Below are 18,664 nucleotides of genomic sequence, written 5' to 3'. Positions count from 1 at the left end.
CATCAGAACTAAGTACCAATATTAAGATACCAAGAGCAACAAGTAAACTGGACCAAAACTTTGGTCTTGCTTTTTGTTTGTTATTATTAAGATTTGGTTCTCATACAGAAAATTCAATGGGTAAAGGATCATTTCATGTCCACTGGCTCCCAGAAATCTGAACTAGCACTGCCAAACTAAAGAATTTCCAGCACCTGGATGAGTTATGTGCTAGTTCTTTAAACAAGTATAAAACCATAGTTCATACTTCTTAAATGGTAATATAAAAAGTCACAGATTATTCATGGAAATAATAAGTCTTGGTTATCAAAGCCCTCCAGATGTCTAGACATGTCATGCAAAAAAAAAAAAAAGTCATTTTAAGTCTAAAAACTAAAGTAATTTTAGTAAGACATAGCTAAAATAAATCTGAATTATTTTAAACATTTTTTTAGAGAATCACCAGAAAAAAATTTTTTTTCCTTTTCAGTTCCAAGAGCTTAAATGAAACATTCATGCATTAAATTCAAAGTCTGACTGTCAAATCATTTCACTTTAATAAAAATTTGAATTACCTGCCTTAGGGCATTATTAAATATCAAATAAAAAGCACACATCCATAAGTCTGATTTCCCAATATAATTTTTATGTAGAACTATGACTAGATTTGTATTACACATTTCAAGATAAAAGGGTCAAAAATGTATTCATAGAAGGATGAAGTCAGAACTGGAGTTGCCTTTGAAAGAATTCCTGCACCATTCTTAGGAATTTGGGGGAAAGTGACCCCTCTTAAGTCATCTCAGTCACCAAGATAAGGATACAAATCCGTCCTCCTTTGAAAAAACCTAGATCATAATTAATTTAAAGCCTTGAAAAATTATACATTATCTTCCTATCATATAAGGAATATGAAGCATCTGAAATACGCATAATCTCATCAACAGCATTTCAGTCTGTGTGCACGTACGGGGGAGATAAAAGAGTGATGGTTATTTAGATATTTAGAGAAAGGCAACTCTGGTCTAGGGCTAGATGTGGATCAAAAGTTCATGGTGGTAATGTGATTTCATAAAAAGTGTCATTTACAGTTACTGATATTCAGAGAGGACACAAAACCTAGACTGGGGAAATTAATAAATTCACATTCACCAAACCTCACCACACACCTCCTGCCAGCCCACCTGCCCCTCCTACTGGGTCGCTCCTGCGAGCCCCCCATCCCCCTTCTCCTCTGCTCCAGTCTCCCACCTTCCCTTCTCCTCTCACCTCTCCTAGCTGCAGCCCCACTCTTCCTTAAATAAGAAAGGCAAGTCACGGAAATGCTAACTCTACAAACCACTGCCTCCGTCTCCCTTCCTATTATAGCCCAGAAAGTGTCCCTTCTTGTAATAAAGGCAATCTCCTCCACATTTGCTTAGGATTTCATTGCCTTTCTTTTTTCGTAATCCCTATACCCGGGGTGGGGTTCGAACTCAAGATCCCCAGATCAAGAGGCTCATGCTCTTCCAACTGAGCCAGCCAGGCACCCCAGATTCCATCCCCTCTCAAGTCTTCAGAGACTGCACAGCTAGGATTAGCCCCTCTGAGAAGTGGCATCTTCATCGCCTCCCACCGACTGGCTCATTACCCCAACATACAGACAAGGGCTAGTGGTTTTTTTGTTTAAAAAGTGTCCCTGGATCCCTTCACCCCCTCTATTGCTGCAGCCTTCTGCTCTCCTCCCACCCAGCTCATCAACCGCTGCCATCACACTGTATCTGCCCCTCCTCCCTTCCCACTGGACTCCGCTCTAACACACCACCCTCACGGCAAGCTTGGGCATGCTCCCTGACCCCTGATGGGCAGTGGGTAAAAAAGAGGCTCTGCCAGCCAGGCTGCCTGGGTCCAATTTCAGCTCTGCTGCTCAAAGACTGCGTTCTTGGCCAGTGATCTAACTTCTCTGTGCTTCTGTGAACTTATCTACCAAGTCTCACATTAAATTTTGTGAACACTTAATGAAACGATCCCATGCAGCATTAGAACGTGATACATGTATATCCAAGCTCCATGCCAATGACTCAATGACTCCCATATTTGGTTCAGACCTCCTTTCTGATCTCCGCTTCTGAAAGTCCAGTTAGCTGCATGAAGGGTCCACTAGTGCGATTGACAGACATCTCTCATTCAATGAGCTCCAACTCAACTCTTAACTTCCCAAGAGTCTCCTCCAGTTTTCCTGCTGTCATTCGATGACGGCACTTCACCCGCACACAGTTTCTAAAGCCCCCAAATCCCAGAAGTTATCTTTGATATTTCTGTCTCTCTCCACCATCATCCAATTTGTCAACTAGGTACTATCACTTTCAAGGTCTACTAAACATACTTTAACTTCTCCCCATCTCCACGGCTCCTGGTCTAGTATCCGAGTCTCTGCGTCTTTCACCTCGGCTACCCGGCAGACTTCTAAAATACCTCCCTACTCCTACCCCTGGTCCACTATCATCCAATCTGTTCATTCTGCAGCTACTGTGATCTACTGGAAACGTACATGAGGTCAGCCCACGCCCCTGAGCAGAAGTCTTTAGAGATTCTCAATGCATCAACAGCAAAATAAAGATGCCTTAACGAGGCTGACAAGGCCTCCAAGATAAGAGCCCTGCCCCTTTGAGTCCTACACCCCAGACTCACAGGGCCTTCCTGTGTACCTCAATGCATCAAATTCTTACCTCCACAGGGAATAGCCCCTTAGGGCCCTTGCAAAAGATACTCCCTCTACCTGAAATCTCCTTCACTGCCTTTTTTTGTTCTTCTCATTCATGGATTTATTAGAAGTTGTAGTTGTATGTTTTCTGAAGTATTTATTTTAGTATTTATTTTTCTACTCTCAGGCTCCCCACAGGAGATTCTAAGTTTTCTGAGAGCAGAGACATCTATTCTTCTGAACTTTGATACCCAGAACCAATCATACGGTAGTGATTTTTGATCAAATATAATTTGAATTCTTTAATCCTTCCATCATAAGGCTTAGCTTAAAGCACTCTTGCATGTTCTCTCATGTTACCACATATGAATTACAGAAAGTCCCTTCGCAGTCCTACCAAAGCAACTTTGCCTGGCCCTCACCCTCTCCAAAATCAGAAGAAGAACCATACCAGCTAACTCAGAAACGAAGAGTCAGGAAATGACTGACATGTGGCTGGCTGATATAAGCTACGTGTAGCTCTCAAGAATTGCTAATGGGCCAACGGACATTCAAGACGCCAAGTGTTATGTGTCACGATGGATTCAAAGCAAAATGAACATGTTTCAACCCTTTAAAAGCTTGACTAACACAGAAAGTAAGAAATACACAAACAGCTAAATGGAAGAAAGAATGTGAATAGAAAGGTACAATTTAAGGGAGAAGCAAAGAATTCGTGCTGAGAACAGGATTTGGGTTGAGCCTGCAGGGTAGCTAGGATTTCAATAGGCAACAAGAGGGGTGGGAAGGACTGTATGAGCAAAGCACATTCACAAAGCAAAAAGACAGTTTGGATGGAGTACTGGATATATATGGTTATAGTAACAGAGAAGCAAGAAAAATGGACTGGAGAACACATGGACAAAATGATCACCTCTGAAAATTCCCATGTCAACTGTCTAGCTCAAGACACTGTTTGAGCTTCTCGAAGCCAGAGACTTCTATTCATCTGTGACTCCCACTCTATACTGTTCCACTTGCACAGTATGTGAGCTTATACTCACCACAGTCCATTATACCAAGTCCAAGCTCTGTCCTGTTTACCTACGTAACTTCCAACCGATGCTTTCCTCTTGTGGGAAGCAGCAGCTGGCCAGCTATGTGCGCTGATCTATGTTATGCACTCTTAGGCAATTCACGAGGTAAAGAAATAATCCAGGATATAGTCGTTCATGTATATTTGATCTTTGCCATGTCTGTGAGGTTTTATTTTGTCAGCTCTTTGGGGATAAGGTATGCATATATTCAATCCAATATATTAAAATGCATAGATTATATTTCAGTCAATAAGAAACGTACCATATTCATATACCTAGTAAGTGCTTCTTGATCTTTCAAATAAAAGCACTTCCACAGGACAAGGATTTTAATGCACGCCAGATCTGCCCTCGCCTACCCCGATAAAGAAGTCGAACATGCATTAGACAAGGGTCAGCCCTGAGGCTCACAAATCCCTCCAGAGGATCCCTTTATGTTCCTCAGTCATCAGGAGGTGACTGCTGCCATTTCAAGGGTGCAGCACAGGGAGCCCTAAAAAGGACTTTTACCTCTTTACCTTGAATAAAGAGGGGATGCTTCTCTGCCTTGGGGCTCCTTACCTGATTAAGGCCAGTAGTAAAGCAAAATGGGAATTAAAGGCTGCTCTGGTGGGAAAATACAAGGATCGGAGGTTCTTTTTCAACACTGCATGAAATTTTTAAAGCCACCTGACTTGTAATTAATAGGGTTTGAGAACATGTCATCCCTTTCATCAAAGCGAAGTGCACTCACACTGCTACATCATCAGGATCACCGTGAGACTAACTCTGGTGTGACAGGTTTACAGGACTGGCAGCCCCATTTTCCTTACTCGATCTGCACATACCCAGATGAAGGCCGTCTTGTTCCCATTCTCTCTGGCTACTGAAATGCGGCTCTAATGACTCTGTCACTAAGTGGCTGAGTGGGTCTAAAATTGTCTCCCAAAACCCCATCACAGCCTTCCACGAGCTCTGCCCCCTTCACATGTGTCCTCAGCCTGCGAAATTCTTCGATCTGAAAATAAAAACAGAGCAAAACAGCTTGATTATTTACTAGACATGAACAAGACTGGAGTTTCCTCAGTGACTTAAAATATGCATAAATTGTAGCAGTTTGTAAAAAAAAATGAAAATTAATCTTCAAGAAGAGTAAGACGGGGGGCACCTGGGTGGCTCAGTCATTAAGCATCTGCCTTCGGCTCAGGTCACGATCCCAGAGTCCTGGGATCGAGCCCCGCGTCAGGCTCCCTGCTCTGCGGAAAGCCTGCTTCTCCCTCTCCCACTCCCCTGCTTGTGTTCCCTCTCTCGCTGTGTCTCTGTCAAATAAATAAAATTAAAAAAAAAAAAAAAGGAAGAGTAAGACGGACTTAATTCTTCCAAACCTAGTAAGACATGAGACATCACTGCTGCACAAGAAGTGGAGACAGCAGAAGGAGAGGTAGTAACGTCTCCAGACAACCCCAACAGCCACAGAAACCTGCTGGATTTGCTCATGCCAAAATGCAATACACCTCTCTCTAAAAGCTCTCACGCCTGTCTGTAACATAATAAGAGGCGAACAAATGAGTAAGTGCTCCAAGCATAGCTTTAATTAATGAATTCCAGTATTACTGTATGTTAGCACCGATCAGGCATTAGATTTATCAGATGGAGGTGTCCTTCATCACAAGACTCTCTCTGCTGCTCTTCTACCTTTTTGGAGAACACTGGTCTAATGAAAACCTCGGACTTTCCAAAAATGTAAGCCCAACTTCCCCCCTTAGCAGTATCAATTTTCACATTCATCTCCCTTTCTCAGGTGGCCTCCCCAGATCCCATGGATTCTCATTACACGTTAAGAAAGTCCCAGAGTCCCAAGGGTCAGTTTCTCCAACTTGACAGGTCTGTGCCCCCTAAGAACCTTCTGAGGAGTAGCTGAACCCTCCGAGAAGCTGAACCCTCCGAGAAGTAGCTGAACAACAAGCAAACGTGATGAACGTTCGCCAGACTCATTCCCATCAGTCGATTTATCTACAGGACTCATCGTCTGCCATTCGCTTAAATGCCACATGGTCACACGACACAGTCCTCATTCCTTTCACAGAAGAGGAAAACTGAAAGATTAAGAGAGTTTCCACGTTAGCTGGGTCTGACAAGTCCAAATCCACCTGCCCTTCTCCCAGCTCCACTGCCACCTCCTCAGAAATTCCCATCAAGCCAGTATAACCCGCATCTTCCATATATCGCAGGATATGGAACTGCTTTAAACAGCATCAATCCCCCAAAAGTCCACCAGGTCTGTATCACAGGGCTTTATCTACAAAAGTTCTTCCTACAGCACAGACACAGAAGTCTGCCATTCATGAACTAAAATGAAATGCAGGAGATCCACGAATTCAGGGATTCTAATAAAAGTATACACACCCCTAGAGACTTTAGGGACTCATGAAACCCCTGAATGATATGCAAAATTTTACACGTGCATTTCCTAAGAAGAGGCTCCCGGACCCCAAAAGAATGGACTCTCACAGGATTCTAATATTCCAAAAACTCGCATACATGTTGGGAAACAGAGCTGAGGGAAAAGGAAGTCGCTTGTTATATTAGAACGCAAGTTAGAAATCTAACCTCTAAGGCCTGATTTTCTCATGTCTCCAAATGATTTCCCTAAATGTTGATTTCCCTACATGGGATAAGACTGACCCACTTGGTACTGTCCTGTTTTTTGCTTTTTTATCATACCTACGTGCTATCCTTCTACGGAAGTGCCAGTGACATAAGCAATTAGCTGTTTAATCTACACAGTGGTTTTTCCCTAGACCTTCTTGGGATCTTAGGTTGGGAATATAATATGAGCATCACCTATTGTTTGCTGCACCTGGAAAACTTCCAGAGCCAAGGCTGCATGAGAATCCCCTGTCCTTATTTGTGGCACGTATTTTTACTGAATTTTCTCTAAGCATGGAGTGGAAAGGAAACTAGTCAGGCTTTTTCAAACAGGAGAATATGAAGGCAGTTGGGCTCTGCATCAAAAGCCCAGTTCAGAGGCACCTGGGTGGCTCAGTTGGTTAAGCGACTGCCTTCAGCTCGGGTCATGATCCCAGGACCCTGGGATCGAGTCCCCCATCAGGCTCCCCACTCAGCAGGGAGCCTGCTTCTCCCTCTTCCACTCCCTCTGCTTGTGCTCTCTCTCAAATAAGTAAATAAAATCTTTCAAAAAAAATAAAAATAAAAAATAAAATTTTAAAAAGCCCAATTCACACCCTGGCTCGGACACCTAAGACCCAAACGGCCAGACTATGTCTCCTCTTTACGCTTCAGTTTTCACATGGATATAAGGGATGACAATAACAGGATTTGCAAGGACAGTGTAAGAAGCAAGATAATTCATGAGAATCACTCAGCATACTTCCACGGCACACAGAAGGGTTCAGTAGATACTGGCACAACTTCTTTTGAAGCCAAACCTTTAGCATCTTGAGATAAATATTTAGCTGAAATTTTCTGTGCAAAAAGTATACTGGAAATAATAAACCAATTGACTGAGAAAACAAAGTCCTGCCCTCCTCGTACCCCCTTCTACGTGTAATCACAAGTAATGGCGGCAACTAGAATCCACACGCTATGCACGGGGTCACCGATGAGCAATGCGGACTAGAAAGTGTACTGCCTAAGCATATTTTAAGAAAGACTCCATTTCTGATTGACTTTAAAGCTTATTTTAAAACTAGGTTAATTTTATATTTACATATTCTGAAGTGACAAATAAATCTTTCAAGCCCCAGACCTCAGCCTGAAGCAAATTCTGTGAAAACAGCTTCTTCTAGAACAGACGATCAGAATCCACAGCCAGCCAGTCTCAAATCACTGCATTCTTGGAGAGAACTATTTCACAAGAAATGTTTTTCTCTGATCATAGCAACACTTTGAAGACTTCAAACATCAACAGAGATGGAGGGGAAAACACGTCTTTCTGAAATGCCAATTTTTCTGAAGTAACCACCCCTCAAAACCTTTAGTCACTTCAAATGGTTTCAAGCGCGTACTGCGGTATCTCCCACTGAAAAGAGAGAGAGTGAGAAACGAGCAGAATAATACTTCAGGATAAAAGTCTGCAACGAAATTCAAATGTCAGGGCAGTACAGAGACTATCACACGTATCAGTAGGGATGATTTCGTCAATTTTTAATGCTACTCTACTTAAACATGGCTATTGGTTTTTAACCAATTTACAAGAGAGAAAGAGAGGACAGAAACCCAAGCTTCAGGGAGACATGCTTGTCTTCTGAAGGTAGCAGAGTTGAATAGCTATTCTCTGAATCGGGCGTGCACTCTGCTTGGTCTAAAGCATTGACTCCAACCTTCACTGACTCATGAACCAGATTATTCGCTCAAAGTTCAGCTTTAAAACCATTTTCTTTAGGAGTGCATTTAAAGTGCTAATTTACAGGGCTTAGGGTTTGGCATTAATTATTTTTAAAAGTTCCCAAGTTCCTGTGCATATCCTCTAACAAATGTCTTTTCACTTGCATCTCTGTTACCACGTTAAAATTAAGAGAAAAAGAACACATCAAAGTCAACGTTCTCGTCTTATTTTTTCTTTTATCATCAGGCAACAAAATACATGAATTCGAGTAATATAATTCCTGATGGAAGCCATCAAGTAAGAGTCAAAAGCCAGCTATACTTAAATAGTCCATAAATACATATATATACTGAGATTATGTCATTGATAAGACTCACCACCTTTCATGTACTCAGTCTTATTATTTCATTTTCTTCAACAATCTCACTTTTTTTCTAAAATCATTGCTTTTTTTTTTTTAAAGACTTCTCATCCATAAATCAACTCATCTGTCACTGACTCCTTAGTCTCATCTAATTTTTCTGAGCAAGAGCTCAGAGAAGAGAAGATCCTCTACCCAGTACGACTGATGCCAACTTGCCCTTCTTCCAATCCCCAGTCCTGGTCTCTGCCATGGGTCTTCCCATCTTCACTTGAGGGCAGCTACTGAAGAGCTACACGTAACGCAAACTTAGTCAAGAATTACAATCTAGGGCGCCTGGGTGGCTCAGTCAGTTAAGTGTCTGCCTTCAGCTCAGGTCATGATCTCAGGGTCCTGGGATCGAGTCCCGCATCGGGCTCCCTGCTCAGCGAGGGGCCTGCTTCTCCCTCTCCCTCTGCTTGCCAGTCCCCCTGCATGTGCTCTTTCTCTCTCTCTCTCTGTCAAATAAATAAATAAAATCCTAAAGAAAAAAAAAAAAAAGAATTACAGTCTATAGAGTTCGTGACCACAGAGGAAGCACTATCATGGAAGACACTGAGGAAATATATCCCAAACTCCCCACAAGTGCCTAAAAACCACACATTTTAAGAAAGGGAAGAAGGAGTGTCCCAGGAGAATCTAGAGTTGCACTGTCTCAGTGTGGCCCCTGAGCATCTGAAATGCGGCTGGTCTGAACTGAGATGTGTTGGCAACACAGGACACACCGCGAAGTCAGACTTAGCATGAAGTACCATGTAAAAAATCCCACTCATGCTTTTTTATATTCATTACATGTTAAAACAGTATTCGGGGTATATTGGGTTAAAATATACTATTTAAATTCATTTCAGCTATTTATATTTAGATTGTTTTATTGTGGACACTAGAAATTTTAATCTTATATATGTGGCTCACATGGTTTCCACTGGATATTCAATGCTTCCCTTAAGAAACTGCATTCTGCTGTTACAATGCGGTTCTAAATTACACATGGAGGTAAACGCCAGTAGACAAGAAACAGGGGTCCTCAAAGCGTGCTTCCTGGAATAAGTTCCTCTCCCAGTCCTACTGGATCGGCAACTCTGGGGTGGGGCCCAGCAATCTGTGTTCGAACAAGCCCACCCAGGTTTGAGAATCATGGATACGGAAGAAAATTCACAACAAATGTTCCCAATCACTTGAAATCATTTTCAAACATGACCATGTGGTGGTCCCACAGCAACTTGGGTCTTTAGAACCCATATGGGGAGCACACAGACAAGAAAGGCCCTGCTGCTGAGTCCTGGACCTAATCGGACCTCTCTCGTCACCCAGGACCAGGTGGGCTCTCAGATCCCAATGGCCAAGCACACACCATACCCTGACTCGGGCTGTCAGGGCTAGGAAGAGTCCCACTTCTCAACCTCTAAGAAATATGTAATGGGGAAGGATGAAGAAGAGGCAAAACCAAGAAGAAAAGAAAATTAAAGTGGTTTTCCAAGTTGTTACAGACATATATCCACATAGTGAAAAACAGTGAACACATTTATGTTCCTTTGCTTCACTGGTGTTACTGAAGTTGAAAGAGAAAGAAAAAAAGACAGGAGCATCTAACTGGAGAAAGCAGATAAACTAAGAAGTAGGAATAGATGAGTAAGGGGGAACAGAAAAAGAAGAGAGAAGCAAAGTAGAAAACGGAGAGTAAAACTTAATCATTTCTCTGTGTATGCGTGCATACTCGCACACATGCCATCATATTATCAATTCCGAATATTGTTCACATTTTCATGTCTCTGAAAATCAGGATGGGTCCTACAATTTGTTGACAGATTTGATGAAATTTGGTATTTTATTCTGTTCTTGGAATCTCATCTCCAAACATAACAATTCAGCTGAAAAAATTTTTTCCTTCAGCTTCCTAATGCTTAGACCACTATTTATTGAAAAGTAATTTAACAGTTATAGATCACAGCAAAATAAAATTACACTCATTGAAATCCATCCAGTTGCATGTTTTTTTCCCCTAGCATATGGTATGCTAACCAAGAATAAGATGAAAAAATTCAGTTGAGCAGGGGCTTCCAGTTGCTTACTCTAGAATTCTGAGTACCCAGGAGGATGTGAATGTTCCATGATAGGCTTAACTGTCAACGCTGCACGTCAACAGATGACTCCTCCTTAATTGAGATGCTGTGCATTTCATTAAAAACTACGATGATTTAGAGCCTTTTCTTTAATGTGGTTAGTGCAGACATTCTTATCCTATGGCAGATGGTACATTTCAAGAGACCAATTGTTTCCATAATAATACCCAGCAGCTTAATTTACATACATTAACCCCGAGATCTAAAAGGAAACATTTTTTCTTCAATACAAAGTTTTATATTTCTCAAAATACTCAGCTATGCAAAGATTCTACCTACTACTGGTCGTTCCTTTTGTTATTTTATATACAAATAATATTTTATAATCCCTCCCTCCGTCTCTGTTCCTCTTTAAGGGTAATAATATGAGACGTCTCAATTTTTCTTGGTCTGAATTCTAGAATCCCATCTTTCCCTTTAGTCCTCATTTTTACTGCCCTCTCTGGACCCTTTCTGTTTTTGCTCTGCTTTCTCTGAAGTTATATGAGCAGCAACAGTAAAACATTTGAGTCAAGAACAGATTAATTTACATTCTCCAAAGATTGTAATTTTTTTTTCCAAAATCAACCTAAAATGCATTTTAATGTGTGTGTGTGTATGTGTGTGTGTGTGTGTGTGTGCGCGCATTTTAACACCGCTGTCCTCTGAACAGATGCTGTAATGGAGCTTTGTGCTAATAGTACCTAAATCTTTTTTCTTAAAAAGCTGCAGCTAATTGGAAAGTCATCTATTTTCAAGAGCAGTTGATGTTATTCTTTCCAATACACATTCCTTTGGCTTTGGCTCCCAATTAGGAAGATATAGGTTTTCCCAACAATCGAGGAAATGACTTGGTGGGTTAAGGTTATTAGAGTCTGTCACCAGCCTTACTCAAAGGGATAACAGAAAGCAAGGTTCCCTTTGAAGCCAGCCAGACACAAAGGCAGGCACAGTGATTTGTCTCTGAATTTTGGTATAACGTGCTAGTCAACAGGGGAGTAAAACTTTATTGCTCACATTTACAGAACATCAGTTAACATTCACAGTATAGTTCAACAGTAACATTCCCACATATTAACATACTGGCAAGGGAATCCTTAATGGAATTCCAAGAGGAATTAAGAATGTTCTCTTTTGTGGCTCAACAAGGTTAATCTCAGCTAACTTCCAATAAACAGAAATTTATTGTGCTGATAAAAGTTTTATTTTTCACTAAAAGGTTTGATCTATTTTTAGAAAAATACCCCTAAATAGAGCAATGCTGAACAAATGGGACTGCAGACTCAGCTTCTTCCATTTCATCTCCATGCCTGAGACCTCTCCTTGTGGCTCAATCCAATTAATACTTTTCCGCCCTTCACTTAATGTGTGTGCAGAATCTGATACTTTCCATCTCTCCACTCCCTTCTCCTTAAAACTCACGCCTCCCTTGGCTTCCAGACATTACATCCCACCAACCTCCTGACTCTTCCCACCCCTTGAGTCATTCCATGGGGACAACTGTCCCAATGCATGGCCTTATCAGCTCCCCTCCCCATGCTCTGCATTGTTTCTTTTTCTCTCCCTAAAGGATCTCCTCTTCTCCACATGTGGCTTCAACCATCACCTATGTATTACGTCCCTTTCTTGGGACGTCTCAAAGGCATCCTCAAACTCTCAGCATTTACAACCACAAACTCATAGTACTCTGCATAAAGCCTGCTCTTCCATTTTTATCCCCTGTCATAGTGAAGAGCGACATTACACTCATCAGTCACTCAAACCAAAATCCAGGGAGTAATATGCGGCTTCGTCCTCCCTGAAAACCCTCCTATGTCGTCAGTCACCAATTCTACTGATTCTACTGCTTTATTATTTCTAAAGCCATTCCTCTCCTTTCATCCCACTTCACAATCTTAACTCAGATTGACATCTTCATACAGGAGCTACAGAGAGGTTTCTCAAATTCAGACTTGGTCTTGTCTCTCTCTCTTTCTCACAACGTTCCAGTAATTCCTTGCTGCCTTCAGGAAGCCTCCACAGCACAACATCAAGGCTCTTTGGTGAGTGTCAGGCCCATGATCCCCTCTCCGGTTGCATTTCATGACCCTGGCCCTTTACACTAACTGTGGGCATCCCCAAAGGCCTCTGTGCCCATGCAGACTCTTCTTCCCCAGTCGGCAATGCCCACTAACACACCACACCCCATTACCTGGCCTGGGGAAGGTCTACCAGATGGCTAAATCTTATCAGGTGCCTGTCTTATGTGCTAGGGCACATTCATGTCATACCAAAGCACTGTTCACATGAAATTACTATTCTTTCAATGTGAACATATTTGCCTTTCCCCCCAGATGGTGAATTCCTTGAGGTCAGAACCATGTCTTATTGGTCCTCCATTTGCAGTGCTTACTACAGCTCCTGGAATATAGAAAATGCCAAATTACCAAATTAATCAACGAATGCATGAATTAACGAATAAATTATCCACCTTACTCTCAAAGGAGAAATTCCACATCCTAACATCTGACTATGACAAGAGTAAAGGAAGATGGGACTACAGCAACATACTACCTTATCAGTAATTTGCTTGTGTTCATAGAATCAGGGACATGTAAAGGCAAATGAATGAGTCCCCAGCAAAACATACTGTGTATTAAGCTTCAGTGTTTGAAACTTAGTCATCTAAGATGTTGTGCTACTTACTGCAACAATGAGGAAATGTATCATTGTCCCTAAAAGCAAGGTGTAGGAAAAGTAAATGCAGAGGGATGTTCGCTCTTTGATATACATCATTCCCAGAACAATCACAACTCTCCTGCCCCAGCTTAGGACAGCTGAGGCTGCAGTCTCAGTCTGACCTGGACGGGTCAGCCAACAACGGCCTTCACATGCCCACCTGCTCATTCCAAACCTTCTTCCCTGCTTCGGAAATGTGGTATCAGCGAGAGAAGTGACTTGGAGTAACCAGATGGCAAATGGAGAGTAGTAAGTCCCATGGGACCCTACCAGCTTTGGAAGAGTTCTCTTATAAAAATTTTCTCAGGAAAACCTCCCAAGAGACTGCTTCTCCCATCTTCTCCACTCTTCTTTTCCCATACTCTTTTCTTTCATCTCATTTGTTTGTGTCCCTTGGCTCCTTCTCTTATGCCAATGATCCCTAAATCTGTATGTCCCCCTCAGCCTCTGAAGGTCTCATTCTGTGTTTCTGTCAAAAGAAACCAAACTCCTCCACCTGAGGACACAAAACAGGCCAAAAAGGTAGAAACCTTCTCTAGTACCAGTGAGATTTTCCTGACAAGGTCTCATATAGAAAGAGGATCTCAAAGGAACTGTGATATCATAAAGGGCAGGAGTTGAAAGGGGACAGTGGTTAAGCACCCAAACCACTGACAATCACCCGGAACCGGGTTGGATCCCAAAACCACCCAGTGGCATCTGGGCCCATTTCTATAAGATACAGTTATTTGCCACTCGGGCAGGCAGCACCCACCCTCCTTAAATTCTCTGAGGCATCTGTCACTATTAACTTCCCTCCCCTCCTCCACATGTTGGCCATCCTCTCCCCCGTCCTGGGCCCCAGGACATCACTCCCTCTCAGGTGTCCTTAAGTCCTTCTTAGCTCCCTGCATGGTACCATCTCCTCCAGGTATACTGAGGTTTGGCCATCAGCCGACTGTCTTGTCTCCTCCTCAACTTGAGCTCAACTCATCATCAAATCCATTTCTTCTCCTTCCTGGACATGAATCCTGAATGCACTTCCCAGCTCAGCAGGGAGTCTGCTTAAGACTCTCTCTCCCTCTGCCCCTCCTGAGTTGGCATGTGCACACACCCATGCTCTCTCTCTAAAATAAATAAATAAATCTTTAAAAATAAATAAATAAATCTCTTCTGTGAGAGGTCACTGGAATGTTGAGGTTTCTTTGTTACAGCAGCTACCATCTTTGTGGTTAAAATCCAAACCCGTAATTATTAGTCCAAACTTCTATCCCTAACATTAGGCTCAAATTTCTAATTTCTTTCCTCTTCTTTACCAGACTTACTCCTAATATTTTTCAGGAATTACTCCCAGTCCCACCTAGGCCAGGTTGGGTTTCTTTCCTATGTGTGTCTGGAGCACCCTTACTTCTCACAATCAACATAACCATCTGTATGACTGTCTGCCTCTTCTACTCTATGGTAAACATTTTGAGGGTAAAGACTGTGTTTTAATCTCTATATTCTTTGTGTGTCTGCTTGGCACTCAGGAATGGTTTCTTTTAAGAACACAGGGATATATGAATAAATAAGGGATTTGTCATATTAAAAATATGAAAGCCTAAAGGTGGTGTGATCAAAGGCTGTAAAAGGATGGAGAAGCTAAATTGGGAAGTTTTAAAATTAATCCTTAGAAAAAGAAAAAGAAGAAGAAACTGTTAAAGGTTGAAAGGATTTTGAAGATTTAAGGACAAGCAAAGGAAGGCTTTACTGAGTAGTTAATACACTTAAAGTTCTTAGAAAGTGATAGGAGATGTAATAAAAATTTGTAAAAAGTCACTAAAGGAAACTTCATTTGTTTGGAGTACAGCCTAAGCCTTCTGAGGTTGATCATGAAGGAAAAAATACAGCCTTTTAGAACACATCCCTGAGATCCCTGGAGGACAGGAGACATTTAAAGCACCTCTTTTGTAATAATATCAAAATCATTATTTAAACACATTATAATGATGTTGCCTCATGTTCCACCAGCTAACATCCCATGACAGTTCAACTCAGTGCCCCCACCCACTGTGCATCAGCATTTAGAGCACCTACGCAAAGCCCAAGGTGAGAAGTAGGTAACCAGAAGTGGAGCTAGAGAACAATCCAGCTCTTTCCAGAGCATTCTTTTTACCTCCTTCACCCTTCTGCTTACAGAACTTTTCCTGTGCAAGCCAAGGAAGAAGTATTGTACAAAGCCCATATGACTCACAGAAATAAGCAACATTTTCACTTCCAAGACCTTTCTCCTCTTCACTCCTGGGGAATCCCACACAAAGAAATAACTAGACTAATCAAAAGTCTGACTATTTCAGTGACTTGTATTTACTCTATAAAAACTAACTTTTAAAATACAAATCATAAACGATAGCTGGCTTTTATTCATCCCTGACCTTTCAATTGCTTGCACTGGTTCAAGACGTCTAACTTTCATCTGCGAAGATGTGACTGATCTAAAGGAAGCTAAAACATAAAACAGACATTTCCCTTTTACAGAAATAGTATTTAACCTTTAGCTCAGAACTTCTTCTGAAAGATTTGAAGTGCTATACTCACCTGCAGCTGGGATATAGTTAAAGGGTATCGGAATAATATCCAGGTAACACCTTCGCTGCAAGGTGGAATGGTAAGAGAGCCTTCATACACCCAATAATCCCGCAGCAAAGGATCTGTGCAACCGGGTGGACACGTCACAAAACAGTAAATTAATTAATAATAATTTTGAAGATGCCAACAATAATTTTCAAAATTACAAACTGCCTATAAACAACACTTTTCCGAATGAGGTCATTTTCAACTACAGCCTCACATATGCATTCTTAAACTAATGATCACGGAGAAAATAACCAATGGGAAAATACGATGAGCCCTCTTCCTAATATCATAGTGATTTCTATCCATGTATCACTATATAAGCCAAAGATGGCTATCCAAACCTGATATATACATATATGTGTGTACGTACAGATCCAGTTTAGTCACTTTAGAAGAAGTGGATCTGTGTTTTTACTTTATTGAAGGATTTACCTGACTTATTCATCACCTAACCCAATACTAACTACATATGAGGCACTATTCTAAGCATCTCACATGAACTCATTTAATCCTCACAACAAAACAATGAGACAGGTACTATTACGGTACTATTATTAGCCCCATTTTTCAGATGGGGAAACTGAACCACAAAGGGTTACATAATTTGCCCAAGGTCACCCAGCTAATAACTGGCAGAGCCAGATTCAAAACTAAACAGTCTGACTTCAAAGACTGTGTTTTTAAACATTCTGTCTTAGCCCTCTCTATACATCTCCCTCAACAGCAAAACACGGAAGTCCTATTATGACAGGACAAAAAAAATCATTCCTATGTAATCTTTAAGTTCTGCATTAGAAGAGCTCTTGATCAAATATGGTGGATAAATGTTCAACACATGGTAAAAACTGGTTTGTTGTAAAGCAATTAAATGTAAGCCGTAGATGATACATACAGTGCATCAGCCTATTTGGTTTTGTTTAAAACACTAAGAAACAGGGGCGCCTGGGTGGCTCAGTCATTAAGCGTCTGCCTTCGGCTCAGGTCATGATCCCAGGGTTCTGGGATCAAGCCCCCCGCATCAGGCTCCCTGCTCAGCAGGAAGCCTGCTTCTCCCTCTCCCACTCCCCCTGCTTGTGTTCCCTCTCTCGCTGTGTCTCTGTCAAATAAATAAATAAAATCTTTTTAAAATAAATAAATAAATAAACAAATAAAACACTAAGAAACAGCATATAATTTAGGCAGAGAAATGTGAAGACCAAAATTTTGTACAAAACAACCTTTAACTACAAACTATGTTTTGAGTATTTTATACCCAACTCTTACCTGTGTAGGTATACCTAAATAATTAGAATAACATCTATATGATAGTAGCACTGCAGAGTTTACCTTATTAAAATTAGATATAAAATCTAATTCACTCTAGAGATTAGTTAAGAACCTCACTGACCAATCCTAGAAGTATATCAAAGTTATGTTATTATGCTCATGCTTTACACAGAGGTAGCAATTTTTGCAAATGAAAATCCAAAGGAAACTCTTCAGAGAATAATGGAAAAAGGAACAAAATGTTTATTATTTCAAAAGGTTTACTCCCATGTGTAGAGCAGTCTGAAACTGCTACCTACTACAGAGAAAGTAAATTGTAAAGAAACTTTACTAACTAATAACATATAGCTATATGTATTGGGAGGTAAACAACGCAATCATATTCACATGGTTAAAATTCACCTGATGAGATCAAGATTAACACCTACCTGGTAATAAAGTGTTAGGATTGAAGCAGGGTATTGTTTTGGACTTCCCCTGAAAAACAAAAGAATTCACCATATGTTATCATAAGACTCCTAAATTTTATTATTTTTTATTTTTTTAAGATTTTATTTATTTATTTGACAGAGAGAGACACAGCGAGAGAGGGAACACAAGCAGGGGGAGTGGGAGAGGGAGAAGCAGGCTTCCCGTGGAGCAGGGAGCCAAATGCGAGGCTCGATCCCAGGACCCTGGGATCATGACCTGAGCTGAAGGCAGCCGCTTAACCAACTGAGCCACCCAGGTGCCCCAAGACTCCTACTAAATTTTAGAATAAAAAAATTGTTAGCACTGAAAACGCAGGTTGACATCTTTCTCAAATGGCACTCCGGACCACACAGATCTGGCGCGGTCTCATTCTGTCTTCTCACCGGAGCCACATCGGCTGATTCCAACAAGACACTCCTGCTCTGAGTCCATAGCTATTTCTTTGCGACCACAGTTCAATTTCCCCTATAATTTCAGAGTGAAACTTACAACTGTCTGTCCAGTGTCTGTCTGTCCCACTTTTCCTGCTCCTAGCACATCCACACCAGAGAGTTGGGCTTTGGTGTAAAATGCCTGTACCCTGGTTGGTTCAGAGAATGCTTTTGAAATGACCTTCCCCCTGCTACTCTGACCTCAGCTCCTAATCTTGGCATTACAACCTGCCTCCTAAATTCTCATTTTGTTTCATTTGCATTTGGTAACTTGTCTCTAGGATCTATTGTAGATGCTCTCTTTCTGCAGAGAGGGAAAACTAACACCTGAATGAAAATATTCAATTCTATAGGCTCCTGGGTGGCTCAGTCGGTTAAATGTCTGACTCGGTTTCGGTTCAGGTCGTGATCTCAGGATCCTGAGATCGAGCCCCGAGACAGGCTCTGCATTCAGCATGGAGTCTGTTTGAGATTCTCTCTCCCTCTCCCCTCCAGCTTGTGCTCTCTCTCTCAAATAAATAAATAAATCTTTAAAAAAAAAATTCAATTCTAATCAACTTTTATCAGAGTTGTATTTAAATTTCAATAAAATTGGGGCTCCTGGGTGGCTCAGTTG

At 41.4% G+C, this 18,664-nt stretch overlaps 1 protein-coding gene across 3 annotated transcripts in view; it reads right to left on the bottom strand.

Annotated features, from left to right (window-relative positions):
- CA8 (carbonic anhydrase 8) overlaps window positions 1-18,664 on the bottom strand; it is a 91,813-nt gene that overhangs the window by 21,642 nt on the left and 51,507 nt on the right. Inside the window, exons 6-8 of one of the 3 annotated variants that reach the window (XM_078072363.1) lie at window positions 17,575-17,623; window positions 15,842-15,954; window positions 4,566-4,735 (exon numbers count right to left, since the gene is read on the bottom strand). In XM_078072363.1, coding sequence (XP_077928489.1) covers window positions 4,601-4,735; window positions 15,842-15,954; window positions 17,575-17,623 — 297 coding nt within the window. In that variant the 3' untranslated portion in view covers window positions 4,566-4,600. Of the gene's footprint in view, window positions 1-4,565; window positions 4,736-11,541; window positions 12,968-15,841; window positions 15,955-17,574; window positions 17,624-18,664 lie in introns of those variants that run through there. The other 2 variants (XM_078072362.1, XM_078072361.1) reach the window with 2 other exon arrangements.

This window comes from Halichoerus grypus, chromosome 5 (assembly GCF_964656455.1).
Source record: "Halichoerus grypus chromosome 5, mHalGry1.hap1.1, whole genome shotgun sequence".
NCBI classification, from domain to species: domain Eukaryota; kingdom Metazoa; phylum Chordata; class Mammalia; order Carnivora; family Phocidae; genus Halichoerus; species Halichoerus grypus.
Note: the sequence above shows the minus strand (reverse complement) of the source record. Positions and strands in the feature narration are given on the sequence as shown.